The sequence below is a fragment of the Astatotilapia calliptera genome, chromosome 20 (genome assembly GCF_964374335.1).
Source record: "Astatotilapia calliptera chromosome 20, fAstCal68.1, whole genome shotgun sequence".
Lineage (NCBI taxonomy): Eukaryota > Metazoa > Chordata > Actinopteri > Cichliformes > Cichlidae > Astatotilapia > Astatotilapia calliptera.
Genome location: NC_137441.1, coordinates 17,009,718 through 17,036,989, shown reverse-complemented (window position 1 = coordinate 17,036,989; position 27,272 = coordinate 17,009,718). Strand labels below are relative to the sequence as shown.

General features: G+C 41.8%; 1 protein-coding gene across 2 annotated transcripts; it reads left to right on the top strand.

Annotated features, from left to right (window-relative positions):
* The first annotated feature begins 22 nt into the window (after nt 1-22).
* On the top strand, nt 23-26,334 carry LOC113013204 (glutamate receptor U1). Of its 2 annotated transcripts, none has more exons than XM_026153926.2 (10): nt 23-241; nt 405-477; nt 2,450-2,481; nt 9,392-9,571; nt 14,784-15,007; nt 20,401-20,498; nt 21,538-21,755; nt 21,861-22,080; nt 25,566-25,816; nt 25,892-26,334. In XM_026153926.2, the coding sequence occupies exons 2-10, from the start codon at nt 414-416 to the stop codon at nt 25,988-25,990; spliced, it is 1,386 nt and encodes a 461-aa protein (XP_026009711.2). In that variant the 5' UTR covers nt 23-241; nt 405-413; the 3' UTR covers nt 25,991-26,334. The 2 variants fall into 2 exon arrangements, with proteins under 2 accessions (XP_026009711.2, XP_026009713.2); XM_026153928.2 differs by having other exon boundaries at nt 78-229.
* Nucleotides 26,335-27,272: the final 938 nt, after the last annotated feature.

Here is a 27,272-nt window from a genome sequence, read left to right as displayed (position 1 = left end):
ATACCTCTCAAGACTTTGTAGTTTTTTTGGCCCAGCAGTTGTGGGTTTATCTCCCTGTGAGCCCTTATCTCCTCCCTCTCTGTTTCCCATATAAACCCTCCACTACTTTCAGCCGCACTAAGTCTTTTCAGTGGCCTGCTCACAAGATATTTTTAATTTCTTACTCATTTTCTTGGACTCGCCCTGTGTCCACAATCTGTTTCTGCATACTGTGCCTGACAGAGCAGAGGTAAGGAAAGAGGTAAGGTTTTTTTTCCTTCATGTGCCAAGTAAAAACAACTGCAAAAAAACCTGTTTAAAAGTGTTGTGTCTGCAGATAATTTCAATGTTAAATCAAAGACATCGCTCGTCATAAACATGGTCATGTTTTCACAGAAGTTTAAAGTAGTCTGTGTCATTTACAGGACGGAAACATGAAACTCTGCATGGCTTTATTCGTTTGTGTGGCAGTCCTGACTGCATGGTTCTTTACTGCAGGTAAGAATAATGCTACATCTGAGAGATGTGCAATCAAGGAAATTGCCATTAGTTCATGAGTTGCATTAGATTTCTAAGCAGGTTTTTAATAATGTTACCTATGATCATGAAACCATGATCTCTTCCTCACTCTTACAAAGAAGTTTTGTTACCTGAACCACACCAAACAAAGTCTCAAAAATAAAGCAAAGTCTGAAAATGACAGTTTAACATGGGACACAAACCCAGGTCTCCTGGTTAAAGGTCTAGTAACTGACTAATGTGATCTTTTACAAACCCTTGTTTGATGTGTAGGGATGTTTTCTGATGAGGCAAAATGTTCTAAGTAAGAACAAACAACACTTCAGCTATCAGGGAATTATACATGGGCACTTGTTATTGCTCAATCTCTGCTCTCTTCCTCAAGTTGTGTTTGCTAATCTTACAAAGTTATTTTCATGTGCATGGGGTTTTTTCAAGTGCTTGACCACATTCTTGTCAGATTTATACATTTTTCTTCCCAGCTTTGTAAAAAGTAGCTGGTACACAAGATGAGGTCTATTACTTACAGATATTTCCCTTAGAGTCGCGTGAAAAGAAGTTTCTTCCAGAGCTAATAATCAGTGTCAGTACATTGTCTTTGTTGTGCCAAGCTTGAAATAATGGTGAGGTACTGATGGGCTGATTAATCAGCACGAGTTTGTGTCTTAGGTCTCCAATTGTTTTTCATTCGTTTAATGTACCTGGAGGCAACTATATAAATAAAACTGAATTGAATAAAAGTTTTAAATCCATCCAACTGTCCCTTAATTATTGCAGCCCCACCCCACAAATGAATACTGGGTATAAACATTTACAATTTCAAAAAAAAAAAAATCAAGATCTGGGCCAACTTTTGATACTTTGTTAACCATGATGTTCCCCATTATCCATTTCTCCATTAGGTTTTATTTTAAACAAGCATTGAAAACACCTCCACGCCTTCAAGTAAAACATTTTCTGATTGGACTCTTAGCATTTTACTCTAACTAGCATTAAATTACAACTTTAATGTATGCTATAACTAAAATTCTGTGGCAAGATTTAGACTGCTGGAGGCCTATCAAACTTCACACAGGGGTCCAGTCCACACTGACAGACTCCTATTTCTCACCAGTGGAGGGGCTACTGCCCTACTGTGCTCCAGAAAGCACTGTGATGAATCAATTAACTGTGTGAGAGGAGGACTCAGCAGGCAGGCAGTGAAGTGACAAGCATCTCCGCAGATTGTAGGTCCTGCCATCATCACTAGAGGAGACTGGCATCGTGTCATCAGCTTTATATTACCCAACCAGAGCTGCTTTTGTTGTGGTACGCAATTATGAAAAACTTGCACCCCTAGCACCTCTGCATGCCCCACATCCCCGACCCCTACCCTCCCATCATTTTCTCTTCTCTGACAGACCTTGGCAGGGCATGTTAAGTCCTGGCATGCCACTGCTCACAGTTAGAGCAAGAAGAAAACAACTGTGAGTGTCATGAGTAATGATGGGATTGGCTGGGGGGTTTTATCCCCTGATTACATGGTGAAAAGGAGTTGGTCAGTGGTGGTGGGAGGGGATGGTTAGATTAGAACAGGAAAACACATCCTTTAAGACCTCACTTTGATCCCATCAAATGAGCCTTGTCCCCCCCACCTATTGTATCTCGCAACCTCCCCTCACCATGGAGCCAATTTCTCAGCTCTACTAAAAAACAACCGAAAACAAGACTGTCATTGTCCTTCACTGGCTGTTTGGCTGATTTATTTGCTATGGTTCAGAGAAAAAACACATGAAGGGAACTCAGCAGAACAATATGCTTCATTAGGCTTTTTGAAGCCATACTTTCCATAAGCCTGTAGACTTGAAACCAAACCACAAATCAGACTGAATCCTATTATTTTGATCTGATGCTTAATTACTTTTTTCCCAAAAGTTCAATTCTGTTTTTCTTTTTCTTTTTTCTGTTCTAGATGCCAAGGAGTTATTCATCACAACCATAAAGGTATTCTTTCTTTGTCTCTTGTTCCTGACTAGAATGCCAAAGTCCAGCTGTGATACAAAGTCAAGTCAACAATATAAGAATTTATGCCTCTTATATACAACTTCATTGTATGTTCAGAATAGCTCTTAACTCATTCACTGCCATTGACGTCTATAGCCGTCAATTGCAGTGAATGAGTCAATGGGTTTAACTCATTCACTGCCAATGGCTGGCAGTGAATGCGTTAAATCATGTAATACATTATTTTGGAAGACTGGGAATTGATCTTACCCTTGTTGAACTTGAACAAGCAAGCTAATTATCACTAGTTGCACAGTGTCTCTTTAATAGTTTAAAACATTGTGTTCTGGTTTCAAAAACAGACATAAACACTTGTCCTTTATATCGGCAAAGTTGGGTTTTCTGTCCTAGTCGCCATAATTCTTACTGACCCACTTTACACTTCACTGTCAAGTATAAAATAAACCAAATAAACACAGTCCATATGCCATCTTCACCATTTTCATATCGAAGGAAGCTTTAAAGTCTATCTTTACATTTTCAAAGTTAGCTTATATATATATATTATATATATATATATATACACTCTTAACATAAGGTATTGTACAGTCTATCTGATTAAAATATGAGTAAACAGATTTTTTTTTATTAAGCAAACACAAACAAACAAAAAACAACATAGCACAGTGCCTGCCACCTTTCAAAAAATTAAAACAAAATAAAAAATTCAACAATTCCTTGCAGGCAGTCTTTATCCATCAAACAAGGGTCCTGCGCAGTAGCTTTGCTGTTCCTGGGACTGCGCTTTTCTGGACAGAGATCTTGGATGTTGTTTCTGGGATGTTCTTTAGCCAGGGCTGGACTGGTAATCTGGCATACCTGGCATTTGCCCAGTGGGCTGATGCACTTTTGGGCCGATGGCCGTGCACCAGTGCTGCATGCACTGACATAAGCCCATTCATTAATTTTCACTACTGATACTGTATTGCCCAATCAAATCTCTCTACACAACCAGGCGCTCCACTTGCCTTTGCTGTACTTCACACAACATGTAGAACAGAGTTTAGTGAGAAAGAAGTGGAGAAAAGCTGTGGAGCTGCTAAGACAGATAAAAATAAACTAAAAATAAATGCAGCAAAATGTGTCAAATTAACCGACATGTTAGCTGTTGGGGCTGCTGCTGCACCATCAGCAGTATTGCCAACAACAACTTTTCCAAGCTCTCACAGCCACAGGAGGCTGCTGTTAATAGCACCAACAAGAAGTGCAGGAAGAGGGACAACGGTCCCAACAAGAGAGTGATATAATAGATGGAGGATATAATTCCCCGCTCGCCCCTGCCATCTATCCTTCAAGCTCCTCTACCAGAGGCCTGGGAGCTTGGGGGTCCTGCGCAGTATCTTAGCCATTGCTAGCGCTGTGCTCTTCTGGACAGAGTTCAAGTTCAAATTTATTTATATAGCACTTCTAAAACAACAGGTGTTGACCAAAGTACTGTACAATAAAATGGACAAGGCAATAAACATAACAAAAAAACAGAATAGTGTTTTAGAAGAGAATAAAATCATAAAAAAGAGAATAAAATCATAAAAAATAGAATAAAATCATAAAAAAGAATAATAGTAACAAACTCATGATGAATCAAAAGCCAGAGAATAAAAATGGGTCTTTAGATTACTTTTAAAAGTATCCAGTGTTGGGGAGGGTCTGATATGCAAAAGCAATATATTCCAAGGTTTGGGGGCAGTCACAGCAAATGCCCGGTTTCCTCTGTGTTTTAATCTGGACCTAGGGACAACCAAAAGCATTTGGTCTGCAAACCTCAAGGATCTTGGGGGAGAATACCAGGTTAGGAGAGCAGCAAGATATGTAGGGGCTAGTCCATGCAATGACTTAAAAACAAGTGTTAAGATCTTAAAGTCAATTGGAAAGCTGACTGGCAGCCAGTGTAGTGATGCAAGCATTGGAGATGTATGATCTCGCTTGCGTGTGCTAGTTAGAAACCGTGCTGCAGCGTTTTGAACTAGCTGCAGTTGGCCAATTGATGAAGAGGTGACGCCAGAGTAGAGACTATTACAGAAGTCGAGGCGAGATGAGATATAGGCATGGATCGCTTTCTCAAAATCTCTGAAACGGAGAAAGGGCTTAACTTTTGTAATTAGGCGAAGATGAAAGAAACTGGTTTTGACTACATTATTTATCTGTCAAGTGCTGCCAAAAATCACTCGTAAATTTCTTGCAAAAGGTTTTTTTTTATATAATTTTCTAAGGGGCCAAGGTCGTAATGGTCAGAAGGACCAAAGACAATGACCTCAGTTTTCTGTTCATTTAGATTTAGAAAATTTAGAGCCATCCATGCCTTGACATCTTCTAGACCACAGGTGTCGAACTCCAGGCCTCAAGGGCCGGTGTCCTGCAGGTTTTAGATGTGTCCTTGATCCAACACAGCTGATTTAAATTGCTAAATTACCTCCTCAACATGTTTTGAAGTTCTCCTGAGGCCTGGTAATGAAATAATCATTTGTTTCTGGTGTGTTGACCCAGGGTAATATCTAAAACCTGCAGGACACTGGCCCTCGAGGCCGGGAGTTTGACACCCCTGTTCTAGACAATCAAATGGTCCCTTCAGAGGATTCACAGATTTTCATTTTAGTGGAAGGTAAATCTTAGAATCATCTGCATAACAGTGAAACAAAATTCCATATTTTTTAAAAATAGATCCCAACGGGAGCATATAAATTGAAAAAAGGCCTGGACCAAGGATAGAGCCCTGGGGGACCCCGCAAAAAAGGGTCATCTTTGGAGGCTATGTGTCTCTGAATCTAACAGAGAAAATACGATTAGATAAGTAGGATTTAAACCATTCCAAAGCAAGCCCTGTAATTCCAGCACATTGTTTCAGTCAAGAGATAAGAATCCTGTGATCTACTGTGTCAAAACGGTGGTGGTTCACCAATGTCGTGTTGGTCTAAAAAGGTCTGGAGCTGCGGAGGGACAATTTTCTCCAGAACTTCTGTAAAGTGTCCAAAGTATTAAAAATGGTTCTCTTTGCTGACGATACAAACATTTTTTGCTCTGGTGATGATCTGCAGAATTTATTGGAGGATATGACTAATGAAATAAGTAAAGTGAAGTTCTGGCTTGATAAAAACAAATTATCATTAAATTTGAATAAATCTAAACTGATGTTATTTGGAAATAGTAGTTTAAATACAAATGCAAAGATTCAAATAAATGGTGTTGATATTGAAAGAGTCAGTGAAAATAAATTTCTGGGGGTAATAATAGATGAAAAACTTAACTGGAGAGCTCACGTAAGATATATTCATTCCAAAGTATCATGAAGCATTGCAGTACTAAACAAGGCAAAACAGGTATTCGACAGAACATCACTTCATATTCTCTACTGTTCACTGGTTTCACCATACTTAAGCTATTGTGCAGAGGTCTGGGGCAATAACTATAAAACCACATTACATTCACTTTTTACTCTTCAAAAGAAAGCAATTCGAATCATCCACAATGCAGGTTATAGGGAACATACAAACTCACTATTTTTGCAGTCTGAAATATTGAAAATTGACGATATAGTGAAATTCCAAACAGCACAAATTCTATTCAAAGCAAAAAATAAAGAACTGCCAGGTAATATTCAGAGTATGTTTTTTTTGAAAGAAGGAAGTTATAATTTAAGGGGTTTTTGTAACTTCAAAACAATGAAGGTACGTACTACAAGAAAAGGCTTTTGTGTTTCTGTTCAAGGAGTGAAACTATGGAACAAACTGAATATGGAATTAAAGCAATGTCCAAACATAAAACTGTTCAAAAAGAGTTATAAAAATATGATCTTCTCGATCTATAAAGAAAAGGAAAATATTTAAATTAAGTGAATGTCTCTATTTAAAAACAAACAAACAAAAAATTCATGATGTGATATTATAGTATAAAGTATATCAGAAATCTGTTCACTATTTTTATTACAAATTATATCAGTAAGGAAGCTGACTAAATATTCACTGATAATTTATGGGACAGGGGTGGGATTAAATAAGTGTATACTTCTTCCCACTCCCTTTCAACATGTAAATTAATCAGAATGTTTTTTTGTATGTAATTTGTATAGTATATTTTTTTTCTCTCATTTCTTTTCTAAATGTACTTGTATATTGTTCACATGTTGAAATAAATTACCAATCAATCAATCATGACAGTGACGTAAGCAAGTGCGACGTTCTTGACAACAGCTGTCTGCAGATCAACAGTGGATAATATATCAAGTGCGGGAGAGAGTATGAGCGTGCAGCGTTTAAAGCATGGAAGTACTGACCTTACTTTAAGTTTGATTCCATAAAAAGTGACAAAAACATTAGTGTCCGTTGTGCGTGGGAAAACTTCTTTTTACAGCGAAAAAAAACCCCTAAACTTCCAAGCAAGCACCGAGTGCGCTATGATGTAATGGGAATGTAATGAGTATTTCCAGACAAGCTGAGTTGAACAGGGAAAGCAGTCGAATGAGTGGTACTGTTAGTAGGTAATGCCTGATTTCCTGGTAATAACAGAGATCTCAGATGTTGTTCCTGAGATCTGTTGAAGCCACTCGCCTAGCTTGGGAGTCATTGCACCTAGCATCTACCACTGTTACCTTCACCCTTCACATCTTCTCCAACTCTTCTCTGAGCCCTTTCTCATGTTCCTTCTTCCTGATGTCATTGGGAACCGCTACATCTATCACTACAGCTGTCTTCTTCTGTTTGTCTACCTTCTGTTTGTGTTTGTCTACCACAAACAGGCCATAATCGGCACAGATGTTCCTGTATCCTATGCCTGCCTGCTAGCATCTTGCACCCTGTTGTTATGTGCTGGATTGTCTCGGGGACATTTTTACATAGCCTTCACCTTGAGTCTTGCCTAGTGTGATACACCCCAACCTCTATGGATCTTGTGCTCAAAGCTTGTTCCTGTGCTGCCATGATTAGTGCCTCTTTGCTGTCTTCAGTCTAGCTTTGTCCAGCCACTGGTAGGATTTCTGGATATCAGCCACCTCCGCTATCTTCCGGTGGTACGTACCGTGCAGGGGCCTGTCCTTCCATGATGGTTCCTCGTCTCCCTCCTCTATCTTGGGTTTCTGCTGTCTGAGGTATTCACTGAGCATGCGGTCGCATCCAGATGTATTCATTCCGCTTGGCGTACAGCCTCAGGGTGCTGGACTTGGAGTGAAACTCTCCATGCATGGTAAGGAGCTTCCTGGACTTTATGTCAGTGGCTTCTATCTCCTCCTTTGGCCAGGTTATTATCCCAGCAGGGTACCTGATCAAGGGCAAGGTGCAGGTGTTGATAGCCCGGATCTTGTTCTTACTGTTCAGCAGGCTCCTCATGACTTGCCCAACCTCATCATGGTTCCCATTAGCCTGTGTAATCCCCAGGTACTTGTAGCTGTCTTCTATGTCTACAATGTTACCTTCTGGTAGTTCGATCACCTCAGTTCTGACTACCTTCCCTCTCTTTGATATCATCCAGCTACATTTCTCCAGTCTAAACAGCATTCCTATGTCATTGCTGTATATCCTGGTGACATGGATCAATGTCTCGTTCACTCTTGGCATACAGCTTGATGTCATCCATGTACAGGAGGTGGCTGACAATTGCTTCGTTCCATAGTCAGTATCCGTAGCCAGTATCCGTAGCCAGTCTTGTCAATGATCACACTGAGGGGGTTAAGGCCTATGCAGAACAGCAGTGGGGACAGGGCATCTCCTTGGTAGATCCCGCACTTGATGGTGACTTGTGCTATGGTCTTGAAGTTGGCCTCTAGAGTGGTTTGCCACATCCATATTTAGTTCCTGATAAAGGCTCTTAGGGTCCTGTTGATCTTGTCTGGGCATTCCACGATCCAGGTGTGGGGCATCAAGTCATATGCCTTCTTGTAATCAATCCAGGTACAGACCAGGTTGGTCAGTCTGGTCTTGCAGTCTCGGCTGACTGCTCGGTCTACCAGTAGCTGGTCTTTTGCTCCTCTGGTATTCTTGCCAATTCCTTTCTGTGCCCCGCTCATGTATTGAGCCATGTGCCTGTTCATCTTAGCCACCAGATGCCTGACGGGAGCTTCCAGCAGGTTATTGGCCAGTAGTTGGATGGGACTGGTCCCTTCTGGGGGTCCTTGGGGATCAGAACTTTCCGGCTTTGTGTTAGCTATTCCGGGTGTCTCCCATCGACTAGCAGCTGGTTCATTTGTGCTCCCAGACGCTTGGATGGTTGTATGGAGAACAGTTGCTTTATTCTCCTGCCTTCAATCTCCCTGGTGTACCTCTTCAAGCGGCTGGCCAAAGCTCTGAGTCATTGCTTGTCAGCTTGTCAGGATGTATCTATTGTTTGGATGGATGCTTTTTTAGTTCTGGTTCCTAAATCTAGTTATTTAAAAACTTTAAATGCACAAAGGCATCACGTCAATTGTGATAAAATACTTAAAGTCAAAGAAAAGGTTAAGGGTGAAGTTAAGGGAAACTGAGGATGTGCTTGACTCCACAAAGTTCATAAAGGAGTGGAACATGTCAGATTGACCTTCTTGAACCTGACTGTTAAAAACTCAGAGTGAAAAGTTCCTCAAGTATTTCGGTGCAAAAAGTGAGACTGCCTTACACATAGCACTTTTTTCTTTAAACAGTCATTTACATACTACAATTTTAGGATTCAGAACTTAAAACTATGCGACAGACTGGCGACCTGTCCAGGGTGTACCCCGCCTCTCGCCCTATGACAGCTGGGATAGGCTCCAGCACCCCCTGCGACCCTGAAAAAGGATGAGCGGAAGTGAATGGATAGATGGAACTTTACACAAACTTCAAGTTGTAAGAGCATGTTGATTTCCTTTAAATTTAAAGTATGCCTTGCTTGCTGCCTTGTGTTTTGTCAGGATGAACCATATGCCATGAGCAAGGGCTCTGAGCTAGAAGGCTACTGCATTGATCTGATCTCAGAGCTCTCCAAGAAGCTAGGCTTCAAGTACAACTTGCATCTGGTCAAAGACAACCGCTATGGCGCCATGGACTCCAGCGGCAACTGGAATGGCATGATTGGTGAAGTCATCAGAGGGGTGAGTCATAGAGTAATAGAGCACTGAAACAACTCTACCTCAGTGTGTTACAGTATGTGAACACTGTAGTATGTGTCTTTAGTGTAATGTGTTTCGTTGCTCTTGTTAAATTAAGTTTGATACCCTCCTGTTCAACCTCAGACCTTGCTTTGATGAATGTACACTTTAAATTTAATGCCACCAATGTCTGAGCCCTCCTAATATTATGCATTATAGATTATCCGAGCCACAACGCTCTTTGCAATTTTACATTAATTACATTAATTGGCAAGATTACTCTTAAATTGTCAAATTAATTTAATTTATCCCTCATAATGTCCTCCCGATTTCCATACACCTGTGGTCCTCAGGGGTCATAAATGTCCCCACTTCATTTGAGTGTTTTTTAAAATATAAAATATAAGTTGTCAATCAATTCAGTGTTACACCTTAGTTTTACTTAAGACCAATACATCAACACAAAATTTACCGTACATTATACATTTTAGGGCCACCAGACCTTGTTTACATAAAGTACACTCTGTTTTTGAGCGAAAATAAAACGAGACAATAAAATATTTAATTGTTTAGATAATTTTGACTATTTGTCTAACTACAGAGTCCTGTATGTTGAACTTCAGTAAGAAAGTTTTTGAAGCATTTGAAGCATTTAAAATTTTTAAATGGCAGCACATGTGACCTCCATTTTTGACCTCCTGTGGTCCACAGAGGTCAAAAATGTCCCCATCTGGTTTGAATGATACTTAATTAATATGAAGTGGATTTTCCCCCACTTTTAATTAAAACTTAATTCAAATATTTTGACACAATTTTTTTTATTCCAATTCAAATTTAAGTCTGATAAAAACCTCATAAAAATGAATTTTTTCTTTGTTTTTGGGTAAAAAAAATTAATTAAATCATCAGTTATTGTGATTGGTATATGACGTATACGTATATATTGGTATATGACGGGTATATGTCAAAGTTAATTTAGAAAGCGGTTCTTAAACTAATTCAAGTTTTTTAATGGCAACAAATCATCACATCTGTTGTCCTCTGGGCTCAAAGATGACCCCGCTTGCTTTGACTGTTTATAAAGCAATAAGTATAAAATATCATCCATCTCTGTGTTTAAAGGTTTTATTCATCTTTATTCCAACTCATTACCTGACATTTTTCTATATTTTGGCATGGTAGGACACCAGGGCATGGATCTGAGTGAAGGTAAACTTTCATGAGGACAAAGGCGTGTCCATATTTGACACAAGTGCAGGAGGAAGCTCAGGTTTATTCCTCTGCACTGGTCCCATCATGGACAGCTTTCTTTTCTGCAGTTGCAGGCCAAGGGTCATATACAGTAAACAAGTTGTTACTGGTGATTGTTTTCTTTTGGAAACCTTCTGCAATGTTAGGGACAACTCGCGTGTCCTGACTGCAGGATAGACTGTTTGCCATCGTACACTAGCATGTTCCATGTACAGCTGGACCTGGCATCACATACTTCCCATGTTTTTATCTCATAGTTCCCCGGTTTACTTGGGATGTTCTGTTGGAATGGACAGAGTCCTCTGAAGGGGACTTGCTGCTCATACACAGTCACATCAGTACCAGGATCTTACATCAACAGCAGGAGAAACATCCACTTGTTCCATACACCTCAAATGGGAGCACGTTTGTGTCATGAACAACGATCATCTATTGTGTCTTTATCAAGAAATTATAACCTTTTTGCGCTTCTATGATTAATCTTGTGTCACCTTTAAAACTTCTCTACCAGACTCAGGATGTCATAAACTGGCCGTAGCGACTTTACTAGATGCACGGCAGTAAGAATCAATATGCCCACATATGTCTACAGCTGCATTCGATCCATTTTTCTTCCTCTCTCGTTGTCCCTCCTCTTTTGTCATTGAGTTGGCTGTAGAGCAGGTCATCTGCTAATTGGATGGTTGTTGGTTCAATCTCTGTGTGCTCTAATCTGGAATTCTTACCAAGGTGTCCTTTGGCAAGTTACTGAACCCCAACTTGGTCTCTGATGCATCCAGAGACCAAGCTACTTTTAGTACCATTGATGTTAAGTTAGACTCTTTTTCTCCAATTGATCTTTCTGAGTTAACTTCAATAATTACTTCCTCCAAACCATCAACGTGTCTTTTAAACCCCATTCCGACAAAACTGCTCAAAGAAGTCCTGCCATTAATTAATTCTTCGATCTTAAATATGATCTACCTATCTCTAATAATCGGCCTGGTAGACCTTAGTGCAGCATTCGATACTGTTGACCATAATATCCTATTAGAGCAATTAGAACATGCTTCTAACAGACCAAAATTTTTGAACATTGATGATCATTGCCGGCCGTAACTCACATAGTGTGTCATATATTGCTGTAGGTATTACAGGTACTGCACTGCAGTGGTTTGTACCATATCTATCTAATAGACTCCAATTTGTACATGTAAATGGAGAGTCCTCTTCACACACTGAGGTTAATTATGGAGTTCCACAGGGTTCAGTGCTAGGACCAATTCTGTTTACACTATACATGCTTCCCCTAGGCAGCATCATTAGAAGACATTGCATAAATTTTCACTGCTATGCAGATGACACCCAGCTCTATCTGTTCATGAAGCCAGATAACACACATCAATTAGTTACACTGCAGGAGTGTCTTAAAGACATAAAGACCTGGATGGCCGCTAACTTTCTGCTTCTTAATTCAGATAAAACCGAGGTTATTGTACTCGGCCCTGAAAATCTTAGAAATATGGTATCTAACCAGACTCTTACTCTGGATGGCATTACCTTGGCCTCCAGTAACACTGTGAGGAACCTTGGAGTCATTTTTGACCAGGACATGTCCTTCAATGCACATATTAAACAAATATGTAAGACTGCTTTCTTCCATTTGTGCAACATCTCTAAAGTTAGAAATATCTTGTCTCAGAGTGACGCTGAAAAACTAGTTCATGCATTTATTACTTCAAGGCTGGACTACTGTAATTCATTATTATCAGGATGTCCTAAAAACTTGCTGAAAAGCCATCAGCTAATCCAAAATGCTGCAGCAAGAGTAGAAAGAGAGAGCATATTTCTCCTGTTTTGGCTTCCCTTCATTGGCTTCCTGTTAAATCCAGAATTGAATTCAAAATCCTGCTCCTCACATACAAGGTCTTAAATAATCAGGCCCCATCTTATCTTAATGACCTTGTAGTACCATATCACCCTATTAGAGTACTTCGCTCTTGCACTGCAGGCCTACTTGTTGTTCCTAGAGTATTTAAAAGTAGAATGGGAGGGAGAGCCTTCAGTTTTCAGGCCCCTCTTCTGTGGAATCAGCTTCCAGTTTGGATTCGGGAGACAGACACTATCTCTACTTTCAAGATTAGGCTTAAAACTTTCCTTTTTGCTAAAGCATATAGTTAGGGCTGGACCAGGTGACCCTGGATCCTCCCTTAGTTATGCTGCAATAGACATAGGCTGCCGGGGATTCCCATGATGCATTGAGTTTTTCCTTTCCAGTCACGTTTCTCACTCACTATGTGTTAATAGACCTCTATGCATTGAGTCATACCTGTTATTAACCTCAGTCTCTTTTCCACAGCATGTCTTTATCCTGTCTTCCTTCTCTCACCCCAACCGGTCGCAGCAGATGGCCCCACCCCTCCCTGAGCCTGGTTCTGCCAGAGGTTTCTTCCTGTTAAAAGGGAGTTTTTCCTTCCCACTGTCGCCAAAGTGCTTGCTCATAGGGGGTCATATGATTATTGGGTTTTTCTCCGTCTCTATGAAGCGCCTTGAGGCGACTTTTGTTGTGATTTGGCGATATATAAATAAAATTGAATTGAATCCATTGGCATGTGAACGTTAAAAAGCATAATACAAGCAGAATACACTGTGTATAATGCTTTCAGTACTCGAGCAGAAAAGCAACTGAAGGAGTATGGGACCTGGCATATGTGCTTGGACCGTGGTAGATTGTCTTTCTCTGTGGCACATGAGAGAATCATGCATCGTCTGTCACTGGGAAGGATAGAAGACCAGATCAATGTTTCCTCACATTTCTGCAAATATTCCTCTGTCTCAGCTGACTCCTCTTTCTTGTTTGATTCTTTGTCTTCATCATAATTGAAATGGAAGATGTGTAGTCCTCTGACACATCTTCTATTTCAGTTTCACATTCTGAAAATTCAAGAAACTTCAAGAAGCCCAGTCACTTTCTTTCCAAGCTCCTCAGACTACCATGTCCTGGATGCCTGAGAACTTACTTGAACATAGTTCAGATTCTTCATCATTTTCCTTCACTTCATAGCCTTCTTCCACTTCTGCAGGTGGGTGATGTGCTTTTTCAGAGAAAGGGTAGCATGTGATCTAAATATTGACAATATTTTCTTTATCTTCTAACCCTGGACCTTCCTGAACATTGATTCTCCCTCCTCATTATACTAGAGGACAATATGTGCTTTGTTCTACTGGTCATTGCTTTGCACAACATGGTAAAAAAAAAAAAAGTATGCTCACAAATCTCTAGTGCAATGGAGGCTTGTGAGCATACTTTCTGTGTATGTATTATTGTAGAGTCTACCTTACAATATGAAGCACCTTGATGTGACTGTTGTTGTGATTTGGCGCTGTATAAATAAAATTGAATTGAATATAGAGCACCTGTCTCCTCATTGTGCTGCCTGTTGTTGTTGTTGTTGTTGTTGTTGTTGTTGTGGTTGTTATGACCATTGCTTGACCCCACAAATCAGTGATCCAAGATCAAAGATGTTTGAAAGCAGTATGGTGTGAAAATATGGCCCTTTGCAACACTTTTCTACTTTGGGGTCATTTTTGTCCACGAGGACCACAGGTGTTATAAAATCCAATAAAAACCCCATAAATAAATCAAATTACTTAAAACTTATTCCAATCATGCATAGCATAGTAATGCATAACGTCTGTTATTTTCAGACCATTTGATGAACAAAAAACACATTTTTGATAGCATAAGCTCTTACCCTATCTGTGTAGCAGTGAGCATAGGGTTATATATATTTCAACATTTGTTATGATGTTTTGTGCTACTTACAAAACAAATGCTGACCATAAATTATTTAAAATTGTTACTCCTTTCTATCTGTACTCCTTTCTATCTGTACTCACATTGTACAGAGTTTTAACTTTTCTTTTCTTTTTTTCATTGATTGTGTCCCTGGTTTTTCATATGTGTTGCTATACCTTGCTTCAGGAGGCTGACCTGGCTGTGGCCCCGCTGACTGTCACTGCCGTCAGAGAGAGGTTTGTGGACATGACCACCCCCTTCATTCAAACTGGCCTCAGCTTCATTTTGCGCGAAGCAACAGACCCTGAAGACAGCACGTTCAGCCTGCTGGCACCCTTCTCCACTGACATGTGGATTGGCATTATCATTGCCTTCCTGCTAACAGGTTTCTGCATATTCCTGGTGGGCAGGTCAGTGCAACAAAACATCCCTAAAACACTAGGGATGTATACATATATGTGTATAAATAAAAATAGAATTAAATAAAATTAAATAAAATAAAAAAATATATATATGTATATGTATATATGTATAACAAAAACACCCAGCACGCCCCTGCGGGCGGTTTATCCTTCAAGCTCGGGTCCTCTACCAGAGGCCTGGGAGCTTGAGGGTCCTGCGCAGTATCTTAGCTGTTCCCAGGACTGCGCTCTTCTGGACAAAGATCTCCGATGTTGTTCCCAGGATCTGCTGGAGCCACTCGCCTAGCTTGGGAGTCACCGCACCTAGTGCTCCGATTACCACGGGGACCACCGTTACCTTCACCCTCCAAATCCTCTCGAGCTCTTCTCTAAGCCCTTGGTATTTCTCCAGCTTCTCGTGTTCCTTCTTCCTGATATTGCTGTCATTCGGAACCGCTACATCGATCACTACGGCCGTCTTCTTCTGTTTGTCTACCACCACTATGTCCGGTTGGTTAGCCACCACCATTTTGTCCGTCTGTATCTGGAAGTCCCACAGGATCTTAGCTCGGTCATTCTCCACCACCCTTGGGGCATCTCCCATTTTGACCTCGGGACTTCCAGGTTATACTCGGCACAGATGTTCCTGTACACTATGCCGGCCACTTGGTTATGGCGTTCCATGTATGCCCTGCCTGCTAGCATCTTGCACCCTGCTGTTATGTGCTGGATTGTCTCTGGGGCATCTTTACACAGCCTGCACCTTGGGTCTTGCCTGGTGTGATAGACCCCAGCCTCTATGGATCTTGTGCTCAGAGCTTGTTCTTGTGCTGCCACGATTGGTGCCTCTGTGCTGTCTTTCAGTCCAGCTTTGTCCAGCCACTGGTAGGATTTCTGGATATCAGCCACCTCCTCTATCTGCCGGTGGTACATACCGTGCAGGGGCCTGTCCTTCCATGATGGTTCCTCGTCTCCCTCCTCTTTCTTGGGTTTCTGCTGCCTGAGGTATTCACTGAGCACTCGGTCAGTTGGGGCCATCTTCCCAATGTATTCTTGGATGTTCGTTGTCTCATCCTGGACTGTGGTGCTGACACTCACCAGTCCCCGGCCCTCTTCCTTCCTCTTAGCGTACAGCCTCAGGGTGCTGGACTTGGGGTGAAACCCTCCATGCATGCATGGTAAGGAGCTTTCTTGTCTTTATGTCAGTGGCGTTTATCTCCTCCTTTGGCCAGCCTATTACCCCAGCAGGGTACCTGATCACGGGCAGGGCGTACGTGTTGATGGCCCGGATCTTGTTCTTACCATTCAGCTGACTCCTCAGGACTTGCCTGACCCTCTGCAGGTACTTGGTGGTTGCAGCTTTTCTAGCGGCCTCTTCATGCTTCCCATTCGCCTGCGGGATCCCCAGGTACTTGTAACTGTCCTCTATGTCTGCAATGTTGCCTTCTGGTAGTTCAATCCCCTCAGTTCTGACTACCTTCCCTCTCTTTGTTACCATCCGACTACACTTCTCCAGTGTAGACTCACAGCCTTGGCCAGCCGCTTGAGGAGGCACACCAGAGAGATAGAAGGCAGGAGAATAAACCAGCTGTTCTCCACAGAACCAGCAAAGGTGTACTCTCAGTGGCAAGGGAACAATAAGAGAACAGCACCACCAAGGCTGGAGACGGAGCAATACTGGAAGAGCATATGGGAGAAGGACGCAACCCATAACGGCAATGCTCAGTGGCTAGAGGATCTGAGGGCAGACCACAGCGACCTCCCTGAACAGGGTCCAGTAACCATCACAGTGGCAGATATCCAAGAAAGGGTCTCCAGTATGAAGAGTTGGACAGCACCAGGGCCCGACATGGTTCACGCCTACTGGCTGAAGAAGCTGACTGCACTCCACGAGCGTCTGGCAGCACAAATGAACCAGCTGCTAGTTAACGAGAGACACCCGGAATGGCTAACTGAAGGCCGGACGGTCCTGATCCCCAAGGACCCCAAGAAGGGACCGGTCCCCTCCAACTACCGACCAATAACCTGCCTCAGTACTACATGGAAGCTCCTGTCAGGCATCATATCAGCTAAGATGAACAGGCACATGGGTCAATACATGAGCGGGACACAGAAAGGAATTGGCAAGAATACCAGAGGCGCAAAACACCAGCTACTGGTAGACAGAACAATCAGCCGAGACTGCAAGACCAGACTGACCAACCTGTGCACTGCCTGGATTGATTACAAGAAGGCCTATGACTCAATGCCCCACAGCTGGATACTGGAATGCCTAGAATTGTACAAGATCAATGGGACCCTAAGAGCCTTCATCAGGAACTCAATGGGGATGTGGCATACAACACTAGAGGCCAACTCCAAACCCATAGCACAAGTCACCATCAAGTGTGTGATCTACCAAGGAGATGCTCTGTCCCCACTGCTGTTCTGCATAGGCCTTAACCCCCTCAGTGTGATCATTGACAAGACTGGCTACGGATACCGACTACGGAATGGAGCAGTTGTCAGCCACCTCCTGTACATGGATGACATCAAGCTGTATGCCAAGAGTGAACGAGACATCGATTCACTGATCCACACCACCAGGATATACAGCAATGACATCGGAATGTTGTTCGGACTGGAGAAGTGTAGTCGGATGGTAACAAAGAGAGGGAAGGTCGTCAGAACTGAGGGGATCGAACTATCAGGAGGCAACATTGCAGACATAGAGGACAGTTACAAGTACCTGGGGTTCCCGCAGGCGAATGGGAACCACTGAAGAGGCCGCTAGGAAAGCTGCAACCACCAAGTATCTGCAGAGGGTCAGGCAAGTCCTGAGGAGTCAGCTGAATGGTAAGAACAAGATCCGGGCTATCAACACCTACGCCCTGCCCTTGATCAGGTACCCTGCTGGGGTAATAGGCTGGCCAAAGGAGGAGATAAACGCCACTGACATAAAGACAAGAAAACTCCTTACCATGCATGGAGGGTTTCACCCCAAGTCCAGCATCCTGAGGCTGTACGCTAAGTGGAAGGAAGGAGGTCGGGGACTGGTGAGTGTCAGCACCACAGTCCAGGATGAGACAAGGAACATCCAAGAATACATTGGGAAGATGGCCCCAACTGACCGAGTGCTGAGTGAATACCTCAGGCAGCAGAAACCCAAGAAAGAGGAGCAAGGCGAGGAACCATCATGGAAGGACAAGCCCCTGCACGGTATGTACCACCGGCAGATAGAGGAGGTGGCTGATATCCAGAAATCCTACCAGTGGCTGGACAAAGCTGGACTGAAAGACAGCACAGAGGCACTAATCAAGGCAGCACAAGAACAAGCTCTGAGCACAAGATCCATAGAGGATGGGGTCTATCACACCAGGCAAGACGCCCCTGAGACAATCCAGCACATAACAGCAGGGTGCAAGATGCTAGCAGGCAAGGCATACATGGAACGCCATAATCAAGTGGCGGGCATAGTGTACAGGAACATCTGTGCCGAGTATAACCTGGAAGTCCCGATGTCAAAATGGGAGATGCCCCCAAGGGTGATGGAGAATGACCGAGCTAAGATCCTGTGGGACTTCCAGATACAGACGGACAAAATGGTGGTGGCTAACCAACCGGGCATAGTGGTGGTAGACAAACAGAAGAAGACGGCCGTAGTGATCGATGTAGCGGTTCTGAATGACAGCAACATCAGTAAGAAGGAACACGAGAAGCTGGAGAAATACCAAGGGCTCAGAGAAGAGCTCGAGAAGATGTGGAGGGTGAAGGTGATGGTGGTCCCAGTGGTAATCGGAGCACTAGGTGCAGTGACTCCCAAGCTAGGCGAGTGGCTCCAGCAGATCCCGGGAACAACAGCTGAGATCTTTGTCCAGAAGAGTGCAGTCCTAGGAACAGCTAAGATACTGCGCAGGACCCTTAAGCTCCCAGGCCTCTGGTAGAGGAGCTTGAAGGAGTGGGGAATTTTTTATTTTTTTTATATATATATATTTTTTTATCTATATAAAAAAAAAATTCAAGCTCGGGTCCTCTATCAGAGGCCTGGGAGTTTGAGCGTCCTCTTCACCACAACAGACCGGTACAACAGAACCACATCATCCACGAAAAGCAGAGATTCTGAGACCACCCAAGTGAAAGCTTTTCTCCACTTGGCCATAAAGATTATGAACAGAATCTGTGACAGAGGCAGCCCTGGCGGAGCCCATCACCCACTAGGAACGAGTCCAACTTATTGTCGGCTGTGCGGACCAGGCTCTTGTAACGGTTGTATAAGAATCGAATGGCCCGTAGCAATGGGCCAAACACCCCATAATCTCGGAGCACCTCTCACAGGACACTCTGAGGGACACGGTTGAATGCCTTCTCCAAGTCCACAAAACACATGTAGACTGACTTATAATTAAAGGCAACATGGATCAGCCACAACATTACCTTCCTGATAATGTGTAGGTCTTGCTCATGTTGCTCTTTGGGCATAGATACCTTCTGACTCTGCATTGGCACATTAGCTTTAGATCCTGTGGTGGGTTAAAAGGGCATCCTTTGTGGATCAGGCTTCTCTTGATACATCCCACTATGATTGCGAACCCAAATTTAGAAGCTTGACAATGCCCTGGACTCTTTATCATGTTTCTTAGGCCAGCGGTCCCCAACCCCCGGACCTCAGACAAGTACCGGTCCGTGAGTCGTTTGGTACCGGGCCGCAATAGTTGAGGCTCAGGTGTGAAATGTATGATTTTCAGGGTTTTTATCGGTTTTCAGCGTTATTTTGTTATCGTTTTTATCGTTAACTCGGTTTTCCTGGGTCTTTTCACTTGTGTTATGAATAAATCTTCTTTTTTTCGGTACCGGTACTAGTTTTAATTTGTTGTATTTATCCGCGACACCTTAAAGGCCGGTCCATGAAAATATTGTCGGGCATAAACCGGTCCATGGCGCAAAAAGGTTGGGGACTGCTGTCTTAGGCCATTCCTGGGCAGTTTTTAATATGGCAGAGTGCTTGGGGGTGCTGGGGAAGGCCACCATTGTCAGGTGTTGCTGTTATCATGATGATGGTTGGTTAAGCAAAAATATGCATGGATGATTACACTCCTATAAGAGAGCTACCACATAGCCAACTCACAAGTACCTGTTTTACAAACCTGAATTTGACAACTATTGTCCCTATGAGGAATTGAACAAAACCAAAAACATCCAGTTACCAGCAAAGCAAACTGTAAAATATGTAAAAAAAAAAAAAAAAAAGTGATCTACATGAATACCAGCAGAACATCCTAGCAGAACATTGCAATGTTGCATTGTAACAGGATCATCCATGTTATTTTGTTCATCTCAATGATTTTGTTGTTGAGGTTGAATGTTGTATATACAATTGAATCTTGAATTATGTTATGAAAGCTTTCATTTGTTTTATCCTGCAGGATCAGTCCCAGTGAATGGGCTGAGCCAGACACAGAAGAACACAGTTTCACTTTGCTGCACAGCTTCTGGTACATTACAGGAGCTCTCACCCTGCAAGGTATTGCAGCAGTCCACTAAATTAAAGCACAGAAATGCACTCTTCTGCTGCTTGCCACTTTCTACATGCCTTAAGACAAATATGTAGTAACATGTTTTACGGTACACGGATCATTTTGTAATACCTATAGAAAGAGATCAAATAAGGAAAATGAAAATGACAAGTTCCACATGCATAACAATTCAATGTAGTATATTGAGACTTGTATCAATGTCTGCATATAGTCAACAACTGAATGTCAAGTAAAATAAAGAAGTTACAATTCGCTAGTATTATGTGTAAACGTGTGATGGCTGTAGTGCAGGAGGTAGACCACTTCATCAGCTAATCAGAAGGTTGGTGGTTTAATTCCTGGCTACTCCAGTCAGAATGCCAAAGTGTCCTTGGGCAGGTTAGATAGAAAAATGTGCTTGTATGAATGAGTGAATGACGCAAGTTGTTTGAAGTGCTTTGGATGCATAAGTTGAGTATAAAAGTGCTCTCTAAAAATCAGTCAATTCAGCATCTACTTTTCATTTTCACAATGAGCTGGGGGTATTTTATTAATAAGAAACTGCAAATAAAGTTTGCATTGAAAAATAAAGCTGTTTTTAAATAAACTGCTTACTAATAACTAACAGGAGTAGTTAGGATTCCCTCTTTTTTTCCCTCAAGTTTATTTGACATGTAAAAACTTCACAGTAGCTTTAACACTTCTTTTCTCACTCTTCATGTTGCTCTCAGTAATGATTTGATTGGCTATGTAATGAATAGTGAAGAGTGCAAATGACTAATCTGTGTATATACACTGACTACTGTAAAGACAAAAGGAAAAATCTATGCTTTTTAAAATAACCCTGCTGTAAATATGAGAGAATTGTGCAGAGTGAAACAGCATAAAAATATCAGTAGAAAATATATATTTCAAGTAGCTGAACATCAAGAGTAGGCTCTGTTTGAATAATATAAATACATTATTTTCCGTTGAAACTGCAACTCTGTTTCTTGGTTGATTGTTTGTCACCTGCTGACTGCTTGACCACTTTCTTTGTCCTCTCAGGAGCCGGTCCTCACCCCAAGGCATTGTCTGGACGTGTAGTCAGTGCCATCTGGTGGCTGTTTTCTGTATTGCTGCTTGCCTGCTACCTCTGCAACTTAAAGTCTGCGTTGAACTCCAACAGCAAACACATCTCCATTAAGAGCTTTGCAGACCTGGCTAACCAGGATGTAATCAATTACGGCACAATTGAATCTGGATCTACTATGCTCTTCTTTAAGGCATGATCAGTTACTCCTAGTTAGCATTCATAGTCATTACTGCTGCTACATAACATATGGGAAAGGTTCAATAAACATGATAAATATTTTACTTTACTTTCCTAGAATTCCAACAATCCTGTGTACCGGCGTATCTACCAGCACATGGAGCGTAAAAAAAGCTATGTGTCCAACGCAGAAGAAGGTATACGCCGCACACAGGAAGGAAACTTTGCATTTATTGGTGAAGCAGTGTCCTTGGACTTGGCAGTGGCTCGGTACTGTAAACTGACCCGTTCACCAGAGGTCATCTCTATGCGGTCCTACGCCATAGCAGCACCTCTAGGTGAGTTGCTTGGATCTGTCAGGATGCTGCTTTCTAGCTTTCTCCAGTTGCAGACACACTGCTGGCCCTGTGCTGGCCCAGAACAGTTTCAGCTCTGGCCCCAGATGTCAGCTTAATGTGTACCTTAATCAAGCCATGTAATAACAACATGTGCCGGAACATAATAGTGCAAAACTAACATGATGAAACTCTGTTCAGACACTGAATCAACTGATTCTTATATAGCCCTTTTCTAGTCTCCCAGATTACTCAGAGTGCTCTATACAACATGCCACATTGACACACTGGCTGTATCCCAATTCAGGTTCTGCAAGCCTTAAAGTACACAGCCTTAACGGTCCACAAGGGCCGCACACTCAAAGACTGCTAAGGCCGGAAGTGTGAGTTTTGTGAAATGGGACGGTCTAGCTCCTGTCTCGCTGCCCAGGTTGCCTAGCAACTATGATACTAACAGCTGGAAACGTTTCATACAGCATCGTTTGACAGAAATGAAGGAGAAAAGTTTTTCTGTTAGTTCATTTTGTTTATCACATCACTTTGATTTGATAAGTATCTGAGGCTGAGACCACAGGACTGTAAAAACATGATTGTTGGGCTTCATTTCTGTACTGAACACTCATTTTAAGATTAGCTAGTTAATAACAATTAGCTAATGTTGTTCATGAGACTAAAGTCATCTTACTTTGGTAATGTAAATGTAATATGGCCAATATCAAAGTTATTATTATATTAACCATTATTAGTTATTACAGCAGTGAACTTAAACTCTGTGTCAAATACTGAGCTTCAGTAAAGATTCAAGTTGCAGTTATTTATATTTCCTATCACCTTAAATCTTCACTCAAAGACAAGCATCTTTGACAGTGTGTATATAGATATATTAAATATAATAGGCAAATGCTGTTATTTTATTAAGATGGCATTACTAAATTTGGCTCAATGCTTACATATATGTGTAAAAAGAAAATGTACGAGCTGTGATAACTGTTTCTGATAGAATGAAGAGTAGACTGATATATTGAATATTCCTTTATTGGGTGAGAAAATCATACCATGTCATAGCTTCTTTAAGTCATACAGAATAGATATCAGAGCCTTAAAAAGGCTGACTTCTGCTAAATGGGTCAAACTGGGCAGAAAGTATACCGAAAGTATATATCATATCATCTTTATAGAATATGATGTAACACTATAGACCAACTTACCTCAGAGAATATATAAAGCATATAAACGATTATGATGCAACAAACACAGCAGTACTAATCCAAAATACTCAAAGCTTCATAGAACTGAAACAAACATTTATTTTAGGTCCATTCTGCTGCTGATACATACTTTAGGTTTCTGAATATTACACTTGTTGCTGCCTTTCATAGTGTGTAACTTGAAGGCCCTGAGTACTTTCTCCCACACTGAAAACACTGGAATGATATAATTATTTGAACATTACCTAATAAGACTGATTCAGGACAGACAATTAGTTATTTTAAACTTTTCTAGCAGTCCTTCACAAACAGGGAACAGTCTGTCTATTCTCTCCATCTGTCAGCTGCTGCTGGCTCTTCCTCCTCCTCTTCCTCACACACTGTTGAGTTTGTCCCGGTGGATCATCAGGGGTGCAAAGCCTCACAGATGATGTGCAGCAGTGGGTCCCTCAGTCTGTCCTCACTCTGGACACTTGCAGTTGTCACACATGGAAATCAAATGTGTGATAAGCTACAGGATTCAAACACAAGTGTAACTTATAAACACATGTTCATACTTTTATTACACAATCAGAGAGAAAGACAAAGAGAGAGAGTGCAGGACAGATAGACAGGTGACAGTCTCAGGTGTATACACTGCTACAAAACAGCACAAGAGAAGGAGGATTTAGTGTTTGTGTTATTACGAAACAAGAAGAGTTCCCAGATGGTACAGTGGACACATGTGTGATTCCTGTGATTAAGGCATCTTTCTTTCAGCTTAACGAGTGAACCGTCAGCTCGTTCAAACAAACATTAAAGTCCATTTGGCTCGACACCACCAAACAGAGGCAGCAATATAACATAGCTAAAATTAACAGTGCAGTGAATCCTGCTTGTGCCGTGATATTCAGGATTGCAAACCGAGCAGCATCACTGACTTTCAGCTTGTGTTTGTGGATATATGACTGACTTTAATTATCCACAAAATCATCACAATCTCTGTAAGATTGCATAGTGCAATATTTGGCTTGGTGATATTGTATCAATACAGGGACACCAAAAGTTCATATTTTATGAAATACATTAAAATACTCTGGGAATACTACAAACAAGAGAGTTCATATCACTACTTCCCTCCTTAGACAATCTTAGCAGAGCAGATTCACATTAAATTGACTGAACTGACAAAACATTGGACACACTTAGCGTTACAAAGCTACCTCCTAGTTCAGACGGAGCTACTGGTTCAGTCACACAAGTAAAAATAGGACAGCAACCTACTTGCATCTGTCTTATGGCAACATTTATGGCAGGTTTTATTGTCAGTGTGTATGCTTGAAAGTTTCACTTTGTTTTCACTTTGAAACAAAACCCCCAAAAAACAAAATGAGACAATTTTATCTGATTGAATAAAATCAGTATTGACAAAGAGGTGGCTGAGGTAGATCAGGTCATCTGCTAATCGGAAGGTTGGTGGTTTGATTGCTGGCTGCTCAGGTCTGCAGGCCAGATATCCTCAGGTAAGATCAATGTGAATGTGTGGATTCTTAGAAAGCACTTATACAAGCACTTTTTCTATGCTTGAGTCCATTAGCATTTACAGAGTTTAACCCTCTCGGTCATAGATATACCTTTAAAATTAATTCACCTTAAAAAACTGACTGACTTTATAGGTATTTTTTAGTTTTGACATAGTGTATTACCCTAAAATCACACAAAAATGAAAGAAAAAGATAGATTTCTTACTATGAAAACCACAAACATGTTTAACAAATCAGTTTTCCCTTCAGCCATTAAATGGACAGGATTTTGTAATTCATACCATAATTGCATTGTTACCTGACACAGTGCTCTGGTAACTGTTGAGACACGTTTACTTACATACATATATATCCACATGTACAATGCAGCTCGATTTGGCACCAGTGTTTCTGCCGTGATCAGCTTTCCAGCTGCCTCCACGCTCCTCTCCCGTCCCTGGCGTCACTAAAAAAGGGAAAAAAGTTCATCTGCCTGATTACCTCGAGTCCGCTGTACCACCTATCCCCTGCAGCAGAGACAAAGACTGGGCAATGGCATTTTTTAAATAACTATTTACAAAACAATCAGGTGTCACAATAAGATTCCACCCAAATTATTTGTGCCACTCCAAAAAGTAGTTCCTGTCATAAGTAGAAAAACTAAATTGTAAAGGTGGTGAGTTGTGCCACTGTGGAAAATGGTAAACACTTATGGTAATGGGGTGAGACATTCAGAAACCTCTTTCTTCACTCAAATCGCATGTTTATTTCCTGCTAGGATCCCCGCTGGTGAAGAATCTAACTGTTGCCATCCTCCAGCTCAGTGAGTCTGGTGAGCTAACATACCTGCGTGAGAAGTGGTGGGCCAGCAGCTGTGTTGGCACTGGTGGAGCCCACATCTCCGAGGCCCTGCAACCCTATGACTTACGGGGCCTGTTCCTCCTCCTGGGACTGGGTCTGGGCATCGGGCTCCTGCTAGCCCTGCTGGAGCTCTTATCAAGGGCCCACAACCAAGCTAAGGATGGCAAGGTAGGAAAGAATATCACAATGTAATCATGGCATGGAATGTTTTTATCCTGTAACATTTCTTCTGTTCTTTGGCAGAAATCCTGCTGCTTGGTGTTGACATCAGAGCTGAACCGGAGGTTTGGCAGTGGAGGGGAGAGCACAGAGCACGACACCTCAGACAAAAGCAAAGCCTAAAGAAGAAGCACCACGTTGTCATTCGATAAGATAGTGTTAGAGAAGTGAACAAGCTGAGAGCTTTCTGTATTTCCGTAGTAACAGTCGCATATTGTGTTGTATTTCAGTGGGTTTTATACTTTGGTGCCCAGTTTGAACAACTACCAGCAGCAGTATATTAAGCACCAAACCCACAGGTATATTTCAGACTTAATATTATAATCAGTCTGTCTTGTTAGCTGTTTAGCGTTGTTTTATTATCACATATTTACATCTCACTTCTAACACCTGAAGTTCTTCTGTCACAGTTGTAACCTGGTCTTACTATTTGCTTGTATATTCCAAATAAATACTCCAATATCCTGCCTGCTCTGTTTTTCAGTGTATACAACTTTATTGTTCATTGTAGAGAGGAGTTTCATTTATTAGAGCAAACATTAACACCACCTAGGGCCTGTACTAACAACCAAGTTCAACATACCCAGGACATCCAGCCTTTCCTCATCTTCATCCAGCACATGAGAGGCAATACTGAAAGAAAATGATACAAACAGATCACCATGATAAGGCTTGGGAAGCTAGAAGGGGAAAAAGTCTGAGCATTTTATTTTTTCTGTTGGCTGGCACCACAAATAAAACCCTGGGACACCATCACACCACTAGTACAAACACAAAAACATCAAGTTGCAAAAACAGAGAGAGAGGAGGAGAGAAACCCCCACAGACCCCGACACCTGACCCAGAGGCAGAAGTCACTGGCAGAGGCCTTAGAGTACAGCAGATGACATCCAAGACGATAAGAGTGGTGAAAGTGATATTTTGTCTTTCACTTTAGTTCATATAAGTACAATGGCTCATTTGTTACTGTAGCTTACTCAAAAAGTAAAATTTTAGACTTCTTTGTAACCTTGACTGCCAGAGGATGATATGTGGTCATAGTTGCTCCAAGACTGTAAGATCAGCAACTACTAAAGTAAATTAAATAATAAAATACTAATAGATTGCAGTGTGAAATAATCATCACCTGAAATGGTTTCCAACAGTCTTGAAGGAGTTCCCAGAGATGATGAGCACTTGTTGGTCCTTTTGCCTTCACTCTGCGCGCTCCATCTCATCCCAAACCATCTCCACTGGGTTTACGTCAGGTGACTGTGGAGGCCAGGCCATCTGGTGCAGCACTCCATCCCTCTCCTTCTTGGTCAGAAAGCCCTGACACAACCTGGAGGTGTGTTTGGGGTCATTGTTGGAAAATCAATCATGGGATGGCATGTCGCTGAAGGATGCTGCGGTAGCCATGCTGGTT